This window comes from Arvicanthis niloticus, chromosome 26 (genome assembly GCF_011762505.2).
Source record: "Arvicanthis niloticus isolate mArvNil1 chromosome 26, mArvNil1.pat.X, whole genome shotgun sequence".
NCBI classification, from domain to species: Eukaryota; Metazoa; Chordata; class Mammalia; order Rodentia; family Muridae; genus Arvicanthis; species Arvicanthis niloticus.
This window is the reverse complement of record NC_133434.1, coordinates 27,634,456-27,658,156: the sequence shown is the minus strand read 5'-3', so window position 1 is coordinate 27,658,156 and position 23,701 is coordinate 27,634,456. Positions and strand designations below refer to the sequence as shown.

Here is a 23,701-nt window from a genome sequence, read left to right as displayed (position 1 = left end):
ATCAAGCACAGTGAATCATTATGTCTGCCCATAGAAAGCTTGGCTCACGTAATAAATAAAATAAACCCTTTGGAATTACATCAAATATTTTTACACTGTTAACATTAAGGAAAGATGTGAGTAATTTTTGGATGTTTGTTAACTGTGGCTTAACAAACATGAAAAACAAATATGAAAAACTTCCTCTTGTGGAGTAGGGCTAAACCAACACTACTGTTTTTCAATTCATTCTAGTCAACTTGTATTTCTTTCTGTCTTTGACACTACCAAACAGAAACAAACTCACTGTAAAAAGTACCACAGGGAAGAGAACAGCATTTTCAGTTTTCAGTCAGGCCCACCTGGTCATAAGTCCAGTGCCTTCAGAGGCACTCACAGAAGGCTGCTGCAACTGCCCTTCTTCCCTTCGCTTCTGAAGCTCATCAATCACAGGACTTACTCCTAATATTAAGAGCGCACAGCGGTGGATCACAGAGTTGCAGGCAGCAGTGTATACATCCTGCCCCTCAGGAAGGTCTGTGCTGACCCGTCGTTCTTGCTGAGACTGTGGAGGTGGGTCATCAGCTCGGACCCCAGACCCTGCCCCACTGTTCATTCTATCTCGGTCTCGGCTGCGAGCTACTTCTCGGGCTGAGAGGAAACACTGAAAGATTTCTGTAACATGCAACACAAAAACAAGGTCTTAACACATGGGGGGAGAAAAGCAAAAAAAAAAAAAAAAATAACAATGAAAATAGTCAAAAAGTTTGAACCAAAACTTACTGAAACAGGGAAAAATCAGTTTTTAGACAAGAAATATAGCATATTAAGAAAGTTACAGCAAATGTCATACTTTTCATAAAACTTGCAATAGGAAATGTATGTATACATCATAGAATTTGGATTTGGATGGTTCCACCTTCAAAGAATTAAGAGTTGTGCCATTTTAAAACATGTCAAATTGGTAAACTGACTACTTAGGTGTAATCACATGAGATCTGTGACTTTGAAAAGGGCCATTTGGCCTGTCTTTTCCTCCATGAAGCAAGTCATGTAGACTTTTTTGAGAGGAGACATCCTTTGAGGATCAAGGCTAGAAAATAGCCTCAATCACCAAAGACTGCTCATGGGGCTGCCAAATCAGGCTAAGCAAATTCTCTAATGTGATTACCTGCCCTGCTTCCCATATTTTCTTATAACATCCTTGGAATTTCCCCTAGTCTAGGTATCTACCTGTCCTGTCATTTCTTAAATTAATTGTCGTTTATTGACAAAATATAAAATCATTTATATTTAATGATTTAGTCATTTCTTCTCAAATTCAATTTCTTGTGAGGATCCCCATGTATATACAAAACCAACGAAAATTTTATGCTCTTGTTAATCAGTTTTTGTATTAATATGATTCCTACATCTAGTCAAAAAGGTCACATAAGAACTAAAGAATGACAGAGTGGGTCCCCTTCTCCAGGATTTCCAATCTTACTAGCGAGTTAGGCCAGTTTTCTAAAGTGTAGTCTCATAGCAGCAGCAGCTACAGTATTTGTGCAACTGTGCAAATGCAAATATCAGGCCCACCCAAACTTGAAGAATCAGAAACTCTACAAATGGAACCCAGCAATGTTTTAACAAATCCTCCAGCTGGTTCTATATAGATCAATATAAAGCTCTAGGTCAGTAGTTCTCAACTTTCCTAAGGCTGTGACCCTGATACTGTGACACAAGAGTTCCTCATGTTGTGATGACCCCCAGCCATAAAATTATTTTCACTACTACTTTACAGATGTAATTTTGCTATTGTCACAAATCATAATGTAAACACCTAATACATAGGATGGTTTTAGAAGAACCCTATGAAATCTGTTTGACACGCCCCAAAAGAGATCACAATACACAGGTTGAGAGCTGCTGCTCTCTAGGCTGTTTCAAAAACAAAAAACTTGCTTATTTCTGAAATGTTCAATACCTTGGTATAGAAAAAAAGTCAGGTTACAAGGAAAACAGACAAATTTATTTATTTATTTATTTATTTAGATATTTTATGTATTTACATTTCAGATGTCATCCCCCTTCCCCATTCCCCCAACCCATTAATCCCCTATCCCATCCCTCCTCCTCCTTTTTTGCCTTTATACTGGTAAACAGACAAATTTAAGCTTATGAATAATGAAAAGCTTTTTCCTATCTGAGTTTATATAATTTCTAACAATTGAACTTGACTCTATTTTAAACACATTAAAAAGGAGCAACCACTGAAGTCTTTGCTAAAACTGAAACTGTTTATGATAGGCAAGATTGCCTCCACAGTTAAGACACCATCATCATGAAGGTCCATTTGACACAACCCATGTTGCTCACAAGTATAAAATGCTACTGAATCAGCAAGGTTCTGAGTCTGCTATTATAATAGTGAATATTTTACAATAGCTAAAAAATTTTTTGCTCAAATTTGGAGTACAAGTGGTATTTATTCTTAATGAGAAATTTAGGCAAAAAAACTTGGCAAAACATTAGATTCATCCATTAACATAAAAATTACTATTTAAAAGTGTATACAACTTTATTTCTTTACATTTATTTTATTTATGTATGGGGAAGGCAGACATATGTGGAGACCAGAAGCTACTGGCAAGAGTTGGTTCTCTCCTTCCATCATGTGGATTCTAGGGATCACACTTAGGTTGTCTGGCTTGGCAGAATGACCTTTACCCACTGAATCATGCTGTCCTTTAAACTCATATTGGACCTTTACATTTGGAGAATATAGTTTTTGTTATGCTGTAAAATGTTCCTTACTTCTGTAAAACTAAAGCAACAAACACTCAAGAGTCCAGAGGTAGAAGTCAGTAAAAGAATTTCCAGAACTGGTTCTAATTCAAGCTGTTATTAACTGTGGCTTTAGGTACATAATTCTCAATTCTCCTATCTTTACAATGGAACATTATTAGAACTTTAAGACTACTATAACAATTATGAATCACTCTATGTGAAACCCTGGACACCATGCCCAATGCAAGTTTATACATTGCCATTCCCCAAATGACTATTATGTTTTGTTTTGTTTTATTATAAGGGAAAGCTAATACTCGAGTTACTATGTTGTTCTCTCTGACCTCTTTTCCAGAAATTTTTGAACTAATTTTTTATTTAGCTACCAAAGTTCTCAGTTTAGCTTGCAAAATTCTACTAGTCAACATCCCTATCTGTGAATTCCTTTATTCCACCTTATCTTTTTATTGTTGTTTAAATTCTTTTTAGTTTTCTTTGAGACATCTCAAAATAACTTTTACAAGTATACAGAAAGCACTTAAATGTATACTATAGCTAGGGCATACAGATCAATGGTACAGTGCCTTATTTCTAAGAGCCTCAATTTAACCCCAGTGCCACCTCCTTGTAAGTTGAAAATATACACAAATAATGTCAAAATCAAATGTACTTGAGGTTGTAGGCTACAAATTAAATATGCAAGTTAATGTAAAATAGCCAAATCACTTAAAATATTGATAAAGATTTGAAAAACTTTGATAATTCTTTTTAGACATATAAATAACTACTTTTTAAAAATTATCTGGAGGTTTAGAATATAAAGTTTCATCTATACACTCAAAGTTATTCTCATATCATTGTTCTATCATTGCTTTTATCTCTTATACCTACTGAAAAAAATTATAGTTGAAATTTACAATTTTAAAAGCTCTACAAATAAAACATAATTTGGACCTCCTAAATGGCACAATAAGGGGTTCTTTCCCCACAAAGAGGTCTCCAGCTTGATGAAAACTGAAACTTTAAAGGCTTTTCAAACCAGAACATGCAATACAAAAGCATTAGAGTGACACTACCCTGGTTTCAAAAGTCTCCTGCAATGTTGGCTAATGCAAACTTAAATCCCTGGTAGTGTCAGATGCTTTTAGAAGCACTACATAGACACTCTTTCTCTGTTTTCCTACAGAATGTCATGACCTTCATGTCTCAAGTAAGAAGAATGTACTTACTGCCCGCGGTCATTACTTCATGTTCCCGTTCTTCTTCCTCATCTTCTGGCTCTGGGTGACCATCCTCCCTGTCTCTCTCAGCCAGCTCCTCCATTTCAGCTTCTTCATCAATGGTCCGGGTAAAGGAATGCTCTTGAGGATCGACATCTGCAGAGTCTTGGTTGTCAGAGATCTTAAGGAAATAACAGGAAACTACACTGACTATATTTTTTTCAAAGCTTTAAAAAGTTTTCAAGAAAACTAAATTTTTATGTCTTAGAAAATCCTGCTGATATCAATAATAACACATAAGCTTTACAAATCATACACTGGTAATTTGCAAAGATTACACAGATTATATGCACATATATACAAACAGACATATGTTCTTTTTTGACTGGCATTTTCATTGAAATGTCATGCTATAAATTGATTCACCTTTACTTTGTGTTTGGCTATAAACTACAAAGCTGCAATGTAAGTTACAACATGATACAAGCATAAAGGTGATTTTTGTTACTTGGTTTTGGTTTTTTGTTACTGTTTGGTTGGTTGGTCTAAGATAGGGTCTCTTTATTTAGCCCTGGCTGTGCTGGAACTCACTATGTATACCAGGCTAGTCTTTAACACAGAGAATCACTTGCCTCTGCCTCCCAGTGCTGGAATTAAAGGCATGTGCCATTATGGCCAGCAAAAGTTGATTATTTTATTCTATTCTTCCCTTCAAGTTCTCTATGCTATTACTCTGTACAAACAAATGCTTATGGGAACAGTACTAGGGTTCAACTCAAAGCCTTACACAAGCTTAATAAGCACTCTACCATACAACTCTACCAGATCACCAATAATTCTAGATTTAAGATAGCACATTTTAAAATTTAACTTTGCCCTCCTTCTCACCCACAAAAACCCCAAACTTCACAATCTATTAAGAACAATGTTAATGTAGTTTCTCATGATGGTCATGATACCCAACAGCTACCTAGACTTAGAAAAGTCTCAAATATTGTAACTAAATAATACATCTCTTAAATTTCAATACAAAGTACAAATGAAAATTGTCAGTAATAATCATAATAAAGGATATCTGTGATTCATGACTGGTAAATAACTTAGAAACGTCACAATATACAAATATTTAGAAATTTCACAATATACAAATACTTAGCAGTGAGGCTCATCTGTCATATATTTACTTTCATGTACATGAGTTTCAAATTAGAGCCTCAAGAAATAATAAATTAATATTTCTTCTGAACATTTAAGGTCAGTCTCAAATATCCATATCCATAAATACTAAGTCAGTACTATACTACAAAGAACAAAGGCTCTGATGTGTCCCAGTTCTAAGGTAAGCAGGGTGGGGAGGATGCTCTTAGGCTTGTTTCTATGATTCCAGGGTTGTGCTTTCAGAATTACTAAGCCCTTTCAAAATCATCTACTTATTCCTGTATTTACCCCTGGTTCATCCTCAATTAGTGGCCTCAATCTTCACTTCCATAGGCTACAACTATAACTACGGGACTGCTGCAGTGATTATAACCTTGGCCTTTTTTCACCTTTTCTACACTGAGAACTTTTAATAGTTTTCAGTTCCTGTATGATTGTTGCATTTTTTAAATCAACCTGAGGTATCTGGTAATATCCCTCATAATTTCTGGCATCCTAAGTTAAACAGGGTAATTCCAGTGTAACTTAATCAATAACAACAACGTAGACTATTACCCGTGCTATGAACAAGCCGGTTTGTAACTCTCATCTATGCAGGCTATTACCCAGCAGCCCTATTGCATTTGATAAAAATGGGGTAAATAAACCCCAACACTTTTATTCTTCCAATACTTTCCACTAGAAAACATGCTAGCATGTTCTGAACATTTGCATCAATCAAGGCATGTTTTTCATAAACTGTGGGGCCACCTCTGACAAGCTTGCAGGGAAACATAGAAATTAATTGATTTCCAACTTTACCCATCTGTCTCGTGATGATGACCTGGTTTGAATAAGTTCAAGGTTCTTGCAAGCAAGTAAACGACTTCGAACTTTGTATACACAACGATACACTTCTGATAAGCTTTTACCAGGTTGGTATCTAAATAAAGAACCAAAATAGAAAAGTTACCTAATTTCTAACATCATGAGAGCAAATATTTGTCTGAGGATAGTTTTTAAGTTACTTGCCGGCTTTCTCCACATGCTTGACTAAGTAAGTTTGTGTGCTTGAGGAGTGCTGCAAGAACAAATCTAGACACAGTGTCCAAGAGTGATTCATTACTTAAAGTGGCACTGTCCCAATCTGAAAATAAAATGATACAATGACATTTAAAAGGACTCAGAAAACAGTTCTGAGGTAATATTAATAGCTTTTGCTATAACACCTGAATTTCACTGACATTTTGAAAAACTACTTGACAAATGCACAAATACCATTTCAGGTGCTGTGGATACAGTTTTGAACCATAACTCTGATCTCATGGAATTTGAATCGTGGTATGGAGTATGGAGATGCAAAAAAAAAAAAAAAAAAAAAAACCAGTAAATGAATATGACAGGCAAGGACTACGAAGAGAAACAAAGTGGGCTAAGAACTAGGAAACTATGCTGTATAATTATTTCATACAGAGTGCTCTGATCAGCTTTCTGATTTGAACAGAGATCTAAGTGAAGCAAAGAAAGAAACGTCATGGATACAGAACATCATTAGGATAACCATGTGTTAAGAACACAGCTTGAAATAAGGAAAAGGGGGCATGGGATAGGGGTTTTCTAAGGGGGGGGGAATGGGGAAAGGGGATGGCATCTGAAGTGTAAATAAAATATCTAAAAAAAAAAAAAAAGAACACAGCTTGAGGGTTCAAGAGGTCAGAATTGCTGGAACAAAGGTACATACATGTACAAGAGTGGCAGGAGATAACATTAGAGAGCTGGTGGGGAATTAGACTATAAATTGTCTTGCGAACCAGTGCAAACCCTTTAGATATGACTATTTTTTTTAATGGGGAACAGCATAGAAAGCTTTGAACACAGAAATGGCAGGATCTGACATATTTTAAATGATTTACCTCTTGGATGAAGAACTTACTATACAGACAGTAAAAGCAGACCTCATTACTGCAGTAAGCAATGATGGTGGTCAAACCAGGATAGAAACAATTCAAGTAGTGAGAAGTTGAGAGTTCATATAAATTCTAAAAGTATTGTTAAAATTTGAAGCTAACAAGAATTTAAATGTATTAGTTAGAGTATAGTGAGAATGGAAGACCACACAAGTGTTCTAGATTTGAACACTTTCCATTAAGCAGTCTAAAAACTATTTACTTAGGCACACACACATGTGAAACTGTATATATGATATTATTTTAAGCCACAAAAGCAGATCCTGTGAGAGTACAAGAACATCTGGACAATTAAAAATATCTGGACAGAAATGAATATATATAATCGAAAACTCAAACCACAGCATTAAATAAAGAAAACTAGTCAGGTGGGTTGTCCCTCCCCCTCCCTGCCCCTGCATTCATTAATTCTTTGTTCTTAATTCTATGTTGGCAGACCATGGAATATATTATACTAGATAGAGTATATACTCTTAAAATTAAAAAAAAAATCATCAAATTCAATTGTGGGGGTGGAGAGGGCGGTGGGCAGGAGTGTTACTGTCTTCCCTATTCCCAGAGTGATTTCTTCACTGCTCATCTGACAGAGTTACTAAATAATGATTGCACTTCAATGCAAAACCAAACAAAAAGTATCCTTGGAAAATATTAAGCCCCAATTTAGTTTTACTTGTTCTTAACTATTCTTAAGATAAAATGTTATATATTAATTTTTACTTTATTTTCATGTGTAGGTTAAAAATATAAATCCAGACTTAACTACTTTATAAGTAAAAGAACTGACAATGCAAATATGCCTAACTTTATATAAAACTTTATGGTCCATAGAGACTCTTGTAACAACCGTGCACACTGTATATGTGCATTCAGAATTTATCCACATCAGGGTCTCGAGAAGTTTCCTGTTCCAAAGACCTGGTTACTATCTGAAAACTGTTATGACATAATTAAACAGGACTTTAGTTTAAGGATGCTAATTTTCAACTTACAGAGCAAAATACAGTAATACTCTGTGTTGTTTCAAATCTAGCATGGATTATCCTGCTTTTAAGTTTTTAAACATAAAACTTAACTATGGGCTGGTAAGTTGGTTCAGCAGGAAAAGCACGTGCTGTCCAAGGTTAATGACCTGAGTTCAACCTTCTAACCCATGGAGGAGAAGAAAGCTGACTCCTCAAGTCACCTTCTCACCTCCAAACGTGCACCATGACACATCACCTGCACCCCACACACACACACACACACACACATAACCTTCTGAGCCATGGAGAAGAGAGCTGCCTCCCTGAAGTTACCTTCTCACCTCCAAACGTGCACCATGACACATCACCTGCACCCACACATATATTTTTCCAAAAGGAAATTAATCTAACTACATAATGACACAAAATATTCAAATATCAAAAATGCATTTTAGATAAACTCTTTCTTATTTTACTTTTCATTTCTGATAGGAATTAACATAACAGAATGATCAAAAATAAACAAAAATGACCTGTAGCTACTTTGTATGCTTTTTAAAAAAAATGTTCTACATTACATGTATTTATCCATCTGTGTGGGTGGGGCCAATGCTATAGTATACACGTGTGTAGACCAGAGAACAACTTGCATCATGCAGGTCTTGAGGATTAAAATCAAGTTGTCAGGCTTAGTAGCAAGTGCCTTGGTACCTGCAGAGCCATCTCACTGGCTCTGTTTGCTTGTTTTTAAGATGGAAGTCTCCCTATGTTGGCCAGGCTGGTCTTGAACTCATGGACTAAAACAGTCATCCTGTCTCATTCTTCCAAGTAGCTGGGAATAGAGGTGTTACTACCATGCTGGGATGAGACAAAATTTTCAATGGTACCATTTCTTTCTTTTAAAATTACATTATTTGGGGGGGGGGGGGGGGGGAGAGAAGAGGAAAAGGAAAGAGGGGACAGGGAAAAAGAGGGGCAAAGAAGGGAGGAGAGGAGAGTGTACCCTGGAGTATGAGTGCCATAACATGCATGAGGGTCAAAGGACAAACTGCAGTTCTCATGTGGGTCCCTGGGACTGAACTCAGGATATCAGGTTTGGCACAACTGACCATGAGCCATAGCACTAGCTACCAAGCTATCTTTCCATTGGTGTTTAAAATAACTGATCTAGGAATGGTAGCACCTGCAGTGATTTCAGTACTCAGGAAGCTGAGGCAAGAAGACTAAGTGTTTAATAGCAGACTTGAGCTTAAGACTCTGTCTTTAAAAAAGAGAAACGTACATAATATATACCTCAGTTCATTTTATTTATAAAAGATAAAAGCCAAACAAAAAGTGAAGACATATTTACTTTTACCACCTTTTAAACCTGAGAATTCCAAGATACAGAAGAAAAGTAAGGATAAGAAAAAAGCAACACAGAAAAAAACAGACTACAGATGTGACTCTCAACAATATGGGTGACTGTGTTTGTCTGGCTGGGGTACTTTATTTTGAGATAGGGTTTCATGTAACCCAGATTAGCCTCAAACTCATTATAGAGTGGAAGCTGATCTTAAACTAACTTTCCTGCTTCACACCAGAGTGCTGGAATTACAGGTATGCACCACTATGCCTGGCTTAAATATGGGCCACTGTCAAACATGGGAGCTAGGAATAAATCATGGATATTGTCTGAAATTTAACCATAAAATTAATTAATTCTACTGAATAAAAATATCAGAAATGAAAATATTACCATATACTTGTATACTATTTCACTATTATATTTAATAGCATATTTTATCTCATTTTATTAATTTATGGGTATTATTAGCACTCTGAAGAGGCAAAATTTTTATATAAAGAAATATTCAGTAATAGTGTCAGGCCTTGGGACCTCTTCTTGAGCTGGATCCCACTTTGGGACTTTTACTGGACCTTCTTTTCCTCAGGCTCCTCTCCATTTCCATCCCTATAGTTCTTTTAAACAGGAACAATTATGGGTCAGAGTTTGACTGTGGGATGACAACTCCCTCCCTCACTTGATGCCCTGTCTTCCTGCTGAAGGTAGGCTCTATAAGTTCCCTCTCCCTACTGTTGGGCATTTCATCTAACGTCCCTCCCTTTGAGTTCTGAGTCTCTCACCTCCAAGGTCTCTGGTGCATTCTGGAGGGTGCCCCCAACCTTCCACCTCCCTAGGTTGCCTGTTTCCATTCTTTCTGCTGGCCCTCAGGGCTTCAGTCCTTGTCCCTCACCCAATACTATATCAACTTCCCCTCTCCACCACCCTATCCCCATGACCCCCCATACACTTTCCCTCCCAGGTCCCTCGCCACTTTTGATTGCTTTCTTCTCCCTCCCTAGTGGGACTGAGGTGTCCTCACTTGGGCCCTTCAGCTTGTTGACCTTTTTGAGTTCTGTGGACTGTATCTTGAGTATTCTGGTTTTTTGGGTTTTTGTTTGTTTATTTATTTTGGGGTTTTTTTTTTTTTTTTTTTGGCTAATATCCACTTATTAGTACATATCATGAATTAGGGAAAGGCTGAAAGAAGCTAAAGAGGAGGGCGACCCTGTAGGAGGGCCAGCAGTCTCAATTAATCTGGACCCCTAAGATCTCTCAAACACTGAACCACCAACCAGGCAGCATACACCAGCTGATATGAGGCCCCCAACACATATACAGCAGAGGACTGCTGGGTCTGTGTTCAATCAAAGATAATGCACCTAGCCCTCAATAGAATGGAGGCCCCAGGAAGTTTAGAGTTCAGGTGGGGTGGGGGATGGTGACAGCCTCATGGAGAGAGGGGGGTGGGTTGGAGGTATGGGATATGGAATAGTCAGAGGATGGAAATAAAATCTGGAGTGTAAATAAATGAAATACTCAGTAGGCCTATAGCCTAGACATCTAAATATACATTCTCTAGTGCTTCACTGAATACTGTTATTAAATGGTTTATTACAGAGGCCAACTTTAATGTAATCAATTTCCTTTAAATGGAATATATGTGAATATGACAGATAGCCTGAACTAGTTAGGTAAGTTAGCTATATATCTACCCACTTCATTCTCTTTATCTTACCTTTACTAACAGCATAATCCTGCATGCTGATCCAAAGGCTTCTGGCAGGCTCTTTAGAACAACCCAATGCCAAGTCTACATAGACAGCGATTTCAGGCCGCAGTTTGTAATCAAAAGGCTTCTGTTCTTCATTTCCTGAAAGAGCTACTTCTAATAGGCAGCTCATACATTTATCTATTTTTTTAAAAAAAAAGTTAAAAATTAATAATTCTATTTATTCATTTTTCTTTATCCCATCATCCGTGTGTGTGTGTGTGTACGCACTACAATATATGGGGGGTCAGAGGACACAACTTGTAGGAGTCACTTTTCTCCTCCCACCAAGCAGGTCCTAGTGATGAAGCTCAGTTTGCAGTCCTAGCAGCAAACACTGCACACCTTGAGCTATCAGTCCTCCAGTTAGTTCTCTTCATTTGGTGTTAGGGATTTGAGACAGGGTTTCTCTGTTTAGCCCTGCCTGTCCAGGAACTCACTCTGTAGACCAGCCTGACCTCAAATTTAAGAGATCTGCCTGCCTCTGCCTCCCAGCTGCTGGGATTAAAGGTGTGTGCCACTACCATCAGGCTAAACTTCCAATTTAAAACTTCATAAATTTTGTAACTGCAAATAAAATCTTATATACTCAAAATATGAAATTATGTACGTAGGGCTAAAGTAGACACTACTAAAATAAAGCCCTCTAATTTTTTTTTTAGTTGGAGACAGTATCACCTCTCTAACTCCCTCTTAAAAAAAAAAAAAAAATGGACAATTTGGCAAATAGAGCCAGGGATGCAAATGTCCTATACATGAAGCACAATCTTGAAAACCATTGTATTAAAATTGCATGGTATCCTCTTTGAAAAAAGTAGAAGCCCAGGAAAAGACAATAAAATGTTTTCTCTTTAATAGACTTAAAGGAAAACAATCAGTTAAGAGTGATACAAAAAGGATCAGAGATGCCATGAACAAAACTCCAATTTCTCAACAGGATCTTTAGCATTCAGAATTATGACTATATTTTTGGAAACAAGGGTGTTACTCTACTGTCTGGGCTGACCCTTTTTCTCCCAAGTACTACAATGTTCACAATGTGCACACCTACAGCTGGATCACTTCACTTTTTTCTTCCACTGTTCCAAAACGATGATCAGGGTTTTGACAGGTACCAAAAGGCAATTCAACCCATAATATAATAGAACTATTACATATTCAGTTTTACAGAGGCAAATATCTTTTCTTGATATTACACAATTTTATTTCTTAAAAGCTAAAAATAATATTAAAACTGAAGTTTATTTTATTCATACATAAGCCCAGTTAAAAGGTATGTATGGATCAACAGACACCTTTTTTACTCAAGGGATTACTAGGGACTACCACAGGCATGAGTGCTGAAAACTCTGGAATCTTATCCTGCTAATTGTTGCCTGAGTATCCCACAACTTAATTTTCTCTGCATCATATGTATCAATCAGTCTAGCATTCATTAGCCACAGTCAAAATCACTTTCTAGTTCAAAAGTGAAACAATGGGTACTTGCTTCTGTTTGAAACAGGAACTGTTTTCCTTCCTCTTATGTAGCATATGTGCATGCCCAAAGCAAAACTTTTTTCTTTCTATCCTCTCTTTCTCCCTGTCTGCCCCAACCCTTTTCTATCCTGTGAGGCCCCTCTTATTTCCTCTCTTCTCCCCTCTCTCTTGACTTTTGCTTGTGAATATCTGAGTCTTTTTCTTACTGGAAAAATAACAAAAATTAGTCTTAATATAGGATAGTTAATCCTACTCAATATTTCACAGAATCAAATTTAGAGGCCCAGAGATTGAAACACCAATCCTAGATAAAACTACTAGATCATATACTGGGACACTGAATAAATCTTGTGTTCAGTTTAAGAGCCAACAAAGAAGAGAATGGGAGATATGGAAGGAAAAGGAATTCCCAAAGGAAACTACAAAGGAAGGCATAAGACCTGCCATTCTAACCTATGGGTAGTGGCTGTGCTGGCTAGTTTTCTGTTGACTTGACACAAGCTATAATCATCTGAGGAGAATCTCAATTGAGAAAATGCCTTCATAAGATTGGACTATAGGTAAGCCTGTAGGGTATTTTCTTAGTGATTAACGTGGTAGGGCCCAGTCCATTGTGAGAGGATTTGCCCCAGGGCTGACGGTCCTGGTTTCTACGAGAAAGCAGGCTGAACAAGTCATGGGGAGCAAGCCTTCAAGTAAGCAGCATTCCTCCTGGCTCCAGGTTTCTGCCATCTTCTGACTTCTTTATTGATGAACAATGAGGTAGAAGTATAAGCCAAATAAACCCATTAGACTCCAAGGTGCTTTTGGTCATGGTGTCCCATCACAGCAATTGTAACCCCAACTAAGATAGTGTCTGAAAACTGGATATTGCTCAGTCCTGACAGGTACTCTTCCAGTGCATTCTACTCAGGGAAGAGATTTTCAAACTCCAAGCTTTAGAACACAAATATTTGTTTCTATGATTTGATCAAAATGAGTAAAAAGTGTAACAGAATAGGACCAGACCTGTATTTCTGGCTTTTTTGAAATGAAGGTCTCCCACTGTAGCCCAATAAAGCCTGAAATAAATAAAGTCATATACCTTAGACTAGATCTTGTAGCAATTCCCCTGACTGAGGCTCTCAAATGCTGGAATTACAGGACTGAGCTACAATAATTGGCTTTAGACCAGTGGTTTGAAACTTACAGGTCACAACCCCCTTGAAGACGGCATATCACATATCCTAAATATGTGATATTTATATTATGATTCATAACAATAAAAAATTACAGTTATGAAGTAGCAATAAACTAATTTTATGGCTGGGTGTCACCACGTCATGAAAAACTCTACTAAAGGGTTGCAGCATTTCAAAGGTTGAGAACTACCACTCAACACTCCCCTAGATCTGCATATCCCTACACTAGTGCTTCATAACCATGCTGCACAACTTAACTGTTTTTCTGTGAACTGTACATTACAATTTTAGATCCTCTTTTTTTTTTTTTTTTTTTTTTTTTTTTGGTTTTTCAAGACAGGGTTTCTCTGTGTAGCCTTGACTATCCTGGAACTCACTCTGTAGACCTGGCTGGCCTGGAACTCAGAAATCCTCCTGCCTCTGCCTCCCAAGTGCTGGGATTAAAGGCGCACACCACCACTGCCCGGCTTAGATCCTCTTTTAAACTAATGTGGAAAATGCATGAGTTCTGTATTCAACACTCAGGTAAGAGATCTCCAAGAAGAAACAAAGAAGTACGGGTTTCACGTGCTTCAGAGAAGCATCTTACCCAACTGAGGGGTGTCCATTTCCACACCATCACTGAAAAGTGGTGTTTTCATCCAATATGCAGTATCCTGTTCCTCTGGAGACACAGGGGAACCTTGAAGCATGCCACCAAGACATCGCCCAATGAGGAGAGCAATTGTTCTTTCCAGATCCACAAGCCATACCCAAGATTGAGCCGGCTGAGGTAAGGGCACACCAGCTGGGTCAATTACTTCTGGCCCCCCTAAAGAGAAAAATCAGTAGTAATTGTGTCTTTATCTGTTATTTTTAAATTTTAAAAGCTTTCTCATTGTCTCTAACCTATTAAACTATGATATATTGAAAAAATAGTTTCTTAAAAAGAACGCATAGTATCTTCTGTATACAAATTACCTACTCTATTAGACTAATTTAAACTTACTCAGACATGTAAGGCTGTCAATTTTTCCTTTGTAAAATTACTAATGTTAAAATAAATACTAAACTAGCACATACAAACTTATCTCAATGGATTCTATTATACTATCTAGATTAAATTTTACCATTTTTAGTCTTTGGGACTGTTTCTCCAAAACTAAATACAAATTCATTAATTAAAGTGACACTATTGCTTAATGTTCTTCTGGCTTGAACTCAGAACTGTCTTATACTAAGATCCAGACCCAGGCTTTCTTATTGGATGCTTGTTTCTAAAAGTTCTTCACATGCACATGAATGTTCATGCACATACAAACACACACACACATGATAACTGTGAAGATAACAGAAATCAGTGGTGGAGAAAAAAGCATTCCAAAAGGCAGGTATTTTAAAAAAATGAATAGACAAGTCTAATAACACCAATAATAACAGATTCCATATATTTTAAAAACAGAAATAAAAAGAATATATAGCAATGCTTACATAGGAAATTTTTTAAACCACAAATGAATGCAATCACTTTTATACCAATAAACTTGAAAGCAACAAATAACATTTTCTGGAAAAACAACAATTTCTAAAATATATTGGAAAACAAAATCCCATAAACCCATGCACATATATTTAAAAAAACAATAAAAATATAAGTAAATAAACCACAAGGGCCAGATAATTTCATAGAAAATTCCTCTAGCATACCAATAAAAGATAATCATTACCTTACAAAAATTACTTCAGAAAACAGGAAAAAAAGAATTAGGATTCCAAATTCATACTATGTGAATATAGTACGAATTTGGCAAACCAGGCAAGAACAGCATGAAAAAGAGAAACTTTTAAAAAATCATCAGTTATAAACTCAAAGAAATCCAGAACAGGATACTTAGCTCATCCAACACAAGAAAGTTCTAAGACACTTTAAAGCAAAAATAACCCCGAAACTATCCACATCAAGCCAAATCACTATGTTGATATCAGCATAGTCATGAATTTGATATTTTGACCATTTCAATGCAGTGGCTAACCAAACCGACCACTGCTCCAGCAAGAGAGCTTCAATGTTATCCTGTCGAAGTCAATGCTTTCCAGAAAACAAACAAACACTCTAGGCACTGAACAAGTGACTTTCTCAAGGTTACACAAGACTAGAAGAGATCAAAAAAAAAAAAAAAAGACATTTCATTAATTTTGAAAGATCTTATGTTCCAATGGTGAAGTCTGACAGCCTTAAGACAAAGTCTCCAATAGATAACAATACTCTTGGAAACATAAGCTATTGTCAACTGTCTAGAATCACCAGCACTATATAAACCAAGAATGAATGAGAATGCCATGTTTAAAATCAAATGCACTAAAAAGATGCATTTGATACTTTCTCAATCTCCATTTTAAAATTCAACCAGTTGTCTATATATCTGACCAAAATAAGAAATGTTACCATCAAATAGATATTTAAAATTATAATTTCTTATATTTATGAAATAAAATGCTTAAATGGAATATAATGATCCACTGATTATAAATGTATTATTATTTTAAATACTGCAAAGGAAAAAAGTTATTGACTAAAGTATAACACAATTTTGTTACTGTTGTTAAGACGCATCTTGTTAGGGGTAATATTTAAAATGGTGGCACCTGATCTGGCTTGTTCCAGCGTGCTCTCGCTGATGCTTGGCTCAGGCTGCCGGCTCAGGAGGGCCAGAAGCACCGGCCCTCCCACCCATGAGATGCCAGCGTGGGAGATGGCTCCACCAATCTTCCACGCTGTCTCCACAAGGCTGGGCTGAGCCCAGACCATCCTGTCATCCACGAGGTACCCAGTAGAAATGAGACTCTAATGTTTAAAGATTATCCAATAGCTTTATATATTTGGTAATGCTACAACGGGGGAGGAAGAAGATGGAGGAGCCCGAGGTTAAAGGACAATGGAGTTCTCGAGAAGCACGTGGCCTGGAAAAACCACAAGTTATAAGGGATCTCATAGCTGGGAAATAGAGTAGTGTAATGGTAAATCTGCCCAATCTAGGTGTGCAGTTTATATACATAATTATTGAGTTGTATTTTCTTTGACCGGTCTTATTTGGGGTGGAGATGTACCACAATAACATCTTAATTTCAATCATGTCAAACTCTGAAGAACAAAAAGCCTTAGAACCACTGACCATAAAGATGCTTTTTTTAACATCCAGAAACAACTTTCTTAGCTACTGCATGTCAGTTGCCCACTTCAGACTGTTCATTCTTAAAAGATATCACATCTTTTTGATCACATGAAACACTCATATTGTGTTTATTTGATATATGAAATATATCCATTTATTTGATATATGAAAGAAGAACAACCTTTCTCAAGAGCATTATTTAACTTTTTGCTGCCTATACGTACCATGAAGAGGCCACTGTAATTCTTGGTCTTCTAGAAGAGCAGCAGCTGGCAGGAGTCTATTAAGGCAATCAAGAGGTGGCAAGAGATCGAGGAGGTAACTCAATAAAGGACGAGCCACTGACACCGGGAGTAACAGTAGGGAGTTAACAATCTGGCAGAGCATACTGCCTGCAGCTGACACATATATCACATCTATAAAGAGCAAGAATGCAATGTAGATCAGTTACCTCAGACAAACTTAAAACAAAAACCTAAATACTTCTTCAGTTTGGAAAGAGAGTAAACAAATTCAATTAACTATTTGTTCAATACCTACCTGATAGCTTGTGATGTTAGTATTTACTATCAGAAAATAAAGCCTATAGGCACTTTGTAGAAAAGCAAACTTACCTTGCATGTCAACAAACTCAAAACACAGAAACTGCTTTCTTAAGATACATTATAATATCACATCCATTAATTTATCCCCACTTTTAAATTCAGAGTACCTACAATAGACTAAGTGCTATTCTAGGTGCAGATACAACTATGACCAAAGCAGCCAAAATTTCCCATCTTCCTGTGACATTAACATTCTAATAAGGCAAGTTTTTTTATATTTTTCTAAATTAAAATAATTTTAAAATTAAGATCATCATAAAATACCTTCCCTTTCATTACGTGCAATACTTTTCAATTAAATTTGTTCCATTATTGCACTGTACTCAGGGAAAGGAGGAACATTTAGAAGTGAACTCAGTTTGAATGAATAATAAATTTACATTGCATACTTAACAGCCAAACCAGACTAATAAATAATAGTCTTAGTTTCTCAGGTGATTTCTTTCTTTCTCTTCCTTTTTTTCTTTCTTTCTTTCTTTCTTTCTTTCTTTCTTTCTTTCTTTCTTTTTTTCCTTCCTTCCTTCCTTCCTTCCTTCTTTTTTTTTTTTGGAGAAAAACTTCAGAGATCAACAACCAAGAAAATATTCAGTAGGCAACTAGAGAGGCTCTAGTACCCAGGAAAGTCCTCAGCTAGGTGGAAACCTAGGAACACATGCATGGTAGTTAAACTAGATGGTAGTTAGACTAGATGAGCCTATTCAGAATGGAAAGAAGATTAAAAGCAAAATTTAGAGAGTCCCAATGCAGAAGGGCATATCCAAAGTAAGAGAGGGCAAATCCTTCAGAAATCCAGAAAACCACTGGTCGAGATGGGTGAGAAAAAGCAGGACTGTGTTATACAAAACAAAGCCCATGGAAGAAGGCATTTCAAGAAGGAAATTGGACAGGGTGTGGTAATAATAACCCCACAACCTCTAGTGGAAGACTGAGTCAGAAGGATTGCTTTGAGATTGAGAATGGCATACTCTATAGCAGAAGACCCTGTCTTGAAAAAAAGGAAGGCAGAATATTGCCAAAATATGCAGTAGATAAAAATGTTAATTAACTGAGTTTATGTCACCTAATGCCTTTAAATTATATCTATTGAGATAATTAGAATCCTTTAAGATCAAACACTGTTACATCACCCCTAAGCCAAGATGAAATGAAACAACAAATACAAACAAACCTCAGGATCATTTCTCCTGCACACAGAGGCTATCAGGCCTCTTGAGGGTTTGGAAAGTTCAATAGCTCTTGCTTTATAACCACTGGTTAAATGTGAAATTTAACATCAAACTCACCTCTTAATTTTTCTCCAACACTGCCATTCCAAGGACTTTCTTTAAGCAAATTTGCAGAACGTGAATAAATATCTGTGGCATGCGGCAACAAAAGCTGAAGATGTTTATGAAGCAATGCCACACTGCTTGAGTTCTGCAAAGAAAAAATAATCCCTAAATTACTACTCTGAAAGATTCAAAGTACAAAAATAATATGGCATCCCCAACTATCTGAGTTCTATGTTCCTAGTAGAACATCACGAAAAACACAGAATTCGTACCTCAGTAATGTTATTAATGTGACAAAAAGCAAGCAGTTGTTTCTGTAATGAACACAGTAGTTCATGAAGATGAGCAGGTTGACTGTTCTCTGAAGATGATGTTCCAAGGAGATATTTATCACTATTCTTTTCTAGCTCTCCAAATGCTTGATCCTAAAATGACACATAATGAAGATTATATTTTAAGTATGTTTAGAAAACTATTTTTGTTTATTCTTCATTACATGAGAAACACTTGATAAAATTTTAACATGTCATTTTATAATTGTAAGTTACATATTACTTGGCCACCACAGTATTTCAGAGCTGACATGTTTCTATCTTTGGAGAAGGAAATCTAAAATTTTATTTATACTGTTTAAAAGTTACAATACTTTGACCTAAAAAGATCCTTACCCCTTTATTCTTTTCTTAATATATTGAAAAAGCAAGGTACCGTATAAAACCCTAAATTTCTTAAGAGAGTCTTCATTAAAATTTCGGCCAGATGAGTGTCTGGATGGCAGGTCTGAGGACCATACGGCTGATCTGACAGGTTTCCATATCCCATGCACACAGTCGAAAGGTCAGCAGCATCGGAAGGTGAGCTATAGCCAAGAAGGGAGGCTACGTGGGTATGATCTTGTAAACTTGTCAGAATTATATCCAATTGCATTCTCTAAAGAACAATGAAAAAAAAAAACATATAACTAGGATAACATGCATTAGAAGGGGGAAAAAAAAAAAGAATTTTAGGACAAAAACTATATTAACAATGCTAACTAATCCACTTGCTTGATAAACAATGTTCAAGAAGTATATAATTAAAGGAAAAACTATTCAGTTAATACCATTTGGAAAAATGTAACAAGTTTTTAATCTCATCTTTTATGATAAACAGCTGAAATAATGTACACAATAATTTAAACACTGTAAGTAGGCATCAGTAGAAAACTCCAATAGATAAATTATACTCATGTTATTCTACAAAATTACTGATGACAACTGCTTATTCTAATGTTTGAAAGAAATCACTTGTTATCTAAACTTTGCAAAATATTTACTGGAAAGCATCTCTGGACATTATATTGCCAATAAATACCATGTTTCCCCTCAAATCCATAGCTCTACAATTAACTCTTTTACTTAGCTCAGCAAAGCATTTATTTTCATGTACTTAAAACAATAAAAATTAAAAATAAGCATACTCACACCTCAAACACTTTTTGCTAATGACCTTTTCCTTTTCAGATAAGCATCTCTAGGCATGGGACTAACAGTAACACAAGACTGATTTCAACTCAGCACTTACAATAAAAGAAAGGTATCTGGCTTGACACCACAATCTACACTAGAAAAATGAATCATGACTCTAAGAACAGACTCCAAGTAACCTAGTAAATCATCATGTGCATCATTTCAGGTCACTAGACATTCAACAATTCTTCCAACATACAACATCAAATAATCAGGATGCCCTGCAACTATCAAGCATATTTGTGAAAAAATGGCATTTGATTTGCTTTTTTTTCCTCTCAGTCCTATTTCCTGTGCTGTGAATGGCTTATCTACATGCAAAGGCTTACCTGTCCTTTGGATAAGCTTTCCCATCTATCAGGTCCTTGAGGTAAAAGAGAATGAAGTAATTCCATCCGTTCTCGTAATGGAGGTAACAGCATGGTAGCTCCCACTGAGAGTGTTTCAATTACCACCTAATATCCGGAAACAAAACAAAGAAAAAAAAAAAAGAAGAAGAAGAAGGAGGAGAAGGAGAAGAGGAGGAAGAAGGAAAGGAAGGAAGAAGGAAAGAAAGGAAAAGAAAAGTAATAAGATCAGCCCAGATCTTCTCTTCCTAATAGCAACATATGAAAAGTGAATGCACTACCTTTTAGGATTACGTAAGTCTAAAGGTGCCATGTGAGAACTGAAAGCATGTAAATTTTTTTTAGTTTAGAGGGTTTAAGAACATGATGGCTCACACCTTTAATCCATCACTTGGTAGGCAGAAGCAGTTGGGTCCCTGAGTTCAAGGCCAGCCTGGTCTACAGAGTTCCAGGAAAAACAGAGCTATACAGAGAAAACCTGCAATGGATAGTATCTAGTGTCCTGCTGAATATATCATCTAGCTATGGCTTCAGGCCACAAATTCACTTCTCTTACCTCTTGGATTTCATCTGGGACAGTTGAATCCATCAGCCTAAAGAGCAAATTTCGAAGTGGACCTGCCTGTCTCCCAAGAATACTGGTAGCTACCCCTCCCGCAAGGGCCAGAGCAAGATGGTTTGAAAGCAACTTCAGGCACAGCTTAAGAAAATTATGGTGTTCCCTGAAACAAAACAACCTGTGTAAATTTCTGAAGCATAAAAGTAAATATAATATACAGTTTAAGGAACATTTTTTTCTCTTTAAAAATTGACCAATGGGGGGAAAATTGACCAATAATAAATTTTAAAACATCATTTATGAAATATATAACTTTTAAAACCCACAAAGTTATTAATAAAAGTTTAGTTTTTTTCTAGCTTAAAGAAGACTCATGTAATTTGGAGAAAAACAAAAAAGAATAAATAAGTTTGAAAAGCCTAACTAATACATATGAATGCAAAAGTGTCTACAACATACCTTGATGAAGGGAAAGGCAGTGGGGGAATCTCACTGTTTATTTTATCACAGTATCTCTCAAGAAAAGATCGCAGATGTGAGAAGGTACTTTCTTCAAGATCTACACAATAAGGCCTGTGCCATGCAACAACTTGTCTAGAAGGAAGCATAAGAAAAGCATCCAATAGCCTTATAATGAAACTTCTACACATAATCAAAAACAAAAAACAAGACCTAGTGGGGAAGACAAAAACATTTGTTTTTCATTTTGTTTTGTTATTCTTGAGTAACTTGTTTTGTTTTACAAAGAAATCCAACCAAACAAAGGATAATGAAGTCAAATAAATGTTTTAAATCAATAAAGCCTAGTTCTGAGTTTAGTTCATTTCCTCTTGATATGGAGACATTAAACTTTGTATGTGATATTATTATACATGTATTCATGTGTATGCGTGTGCATGTTGGGGTATGGATCTACATGTGTATAAAGAACAGAAGTTGATGACCAGTGTCTTCCTCAGTTGCTCTATTCCTTATTTTGGAGACAATGTCTTTCACTGAACCTAGAGCTCATTAATTTAGCAAACCAAACCAAACAGTGAACTCCAGAGATCCATCGATGCCCCCTACTGCAACCTCAACACCAAGATTAAAGACATGTACTATTTGTAGCATCTGGCTTTAACATGAGACTAGAGATCTGAACTCAGGTCCTCTCCTTGCCAGACAAACAATTTAATGACCCAGCTATCTCCTCAGCTTGGTACTTAACTTTTAAATCATTCTCTAAAGATAGAGAATTCAAAATGAGAAGACTATTAAGAAAAGTATATTAAATACAGCTTCATTTTGAAATATATATAACCCCAATATACATGAAAACAGATCTAAATGTTATTTCTGTAACAGATTTCTAGTCAATACTAGAAATTATATACACTTTAAATAGCATATATATTAATTAATCTTAAAAACCACATTAAATTTTATTTTAAATTTTATTATAAATTAACTGTTATACTCTTGTAGGGCTGCATATGAACTGTTCTGGCCAAAGACTCGTGTGTTGAAGGCTTAGTCTAAGCTAGTAAATACAATACTGGAATGAGGTGGGCTGTTCTGCTGTGCCATAATGTTCTGACTGACTTCAGACCAAGGCAATGGAAGCAGAAGATGATGGACTGATACATGTAAACCAAAGTAATCCTTTCCCCTTTTCAGGTATTTATATAATTTGTTATAGTAGGCAAAGATATTAACACAATTAACCTATATGAAAAATAATATTTTTGATACAACTCTAAATTACTTTAAATTAACTTGAGTATGCATACATGAAAGCTTTGTCTGTGAAGACCCACTGTTTACTTTTCACATGTGTAATTTTACAAAAGAAAGGAATCTTAAGATAAAACCAATATCCACTCCCAATAACCTTGACACAGACATGGTATGTTATCATGAACAGCAGTAGAGTAGTATGTACCTTATTCTTATTGTAGAGATCTGTATGTATTATTCTGTTAAACATGAGACCAATATACTTACTATCAAAATCTGTACTATTTAGAAATTAATTTTAATGTACTATCATTATTATTACTAGTATTAAATGTAATTATTTAACATCTGAAATACATTGTATAATACTGACTCAATCTGAACCTAAATAATGGATTTTAAAAAAATTACAAGCATGTTTAAGTATACAGCACTTACCTGTCCCTAGGGAGAGCAGTCCATGCCAAACTGTGTGATGTTCCAGCTGAGATCTGCTGAATAGCTATGCCATCTAAGCCACTCACTTTCTTTGGTTTAGTAATAGGACCTGTTGAATTTCCCTGGCCACATTGTCCCATGGAGTTATTGCCCCAGGCATAAACTTCATTATCTAAAAATAAGACATAAAGTATAAAAATTAAATTTAAATGTAACACATTTAATGAAATGAAAAAGAATAATTAATAATTAAAAAAAACCAAATTATGTAGAACACTTATAATCCCTGCACTAAGGAGGCTAAGACAGGAGG

General features: G+C 36.0%; 1 protein-coding gene across 6 annotated transcripts in view; it reads right to left on the bottom strand.

The window, feature by feature from the left end:
- Herc1 (HECT and RLD domain containing E3 ubiquitin protein ligase family member 1) overlaps positions 1 to 23,701 on the bottom strand; it is a 152,986-nt gene that overhangs the window by 91,970 nt on the left and 37,315 nt on the right. For all 6 annotated transcript variants that reach the window (XM_076925366.1, XM_076925371.1, XM_076925369.1 and 3 more), the window contains 14 exons: positions 23,389 to 23,560; positions 21,691 to 21,825; positions 21,229 to 21,394; positions 20,655 to 20,780; positions 19,526 to 19,747; positions 19,090 to 19,242; positions 18,830 to 18,962; positions 17,166 to 17,357; positions 14,379 to 14,600; positions 11,097 to 11,270; positions 6,138 to 6,252; positions 5,928 to 6,048; positions 3,978 to 4,149; positions 342 to 654 (listed from right to left, as the gene is read on the bottom strand). In XM_076925366.1, coding sequence (XP_076781481.1) covers positions 342 to 654; positions 3,978 to 4,149; positions 5,928 to 6,048; positions 6,138 to 6,252; positions 11,097 to 11,270; positions 14,379 to 14,600; positions 17,166 to 17,357; positions 18,830 to 18,962; positions 19,090 to 19,242; positions 19,526 to 19,747; positions 20,655 to 20,780; positions 21,229 to 21,394; positions 21,691 to 21,825; positions 23,389 to 23,560 — 2,416 coding nt within the window. The remainder of the gene's footprint in view (positions 1 to 341; positions 655 to 3,977; positions 4,150 to 5,927; positions 6,049 to 6,137; positions 6,253 to 11,096; positions 11,271 to 14,378; positions 14,601 to 17,165; positions 17,358 to 18,829; positions 18,963 to 19,089; positions 19,243 to 19,525; positions 19,748 to 20,654; positions 20,781 to 21,228; positions 21,395 to 21,690; positions 21,826 to 23,388; positions 23,561 to 23,701) is intronic.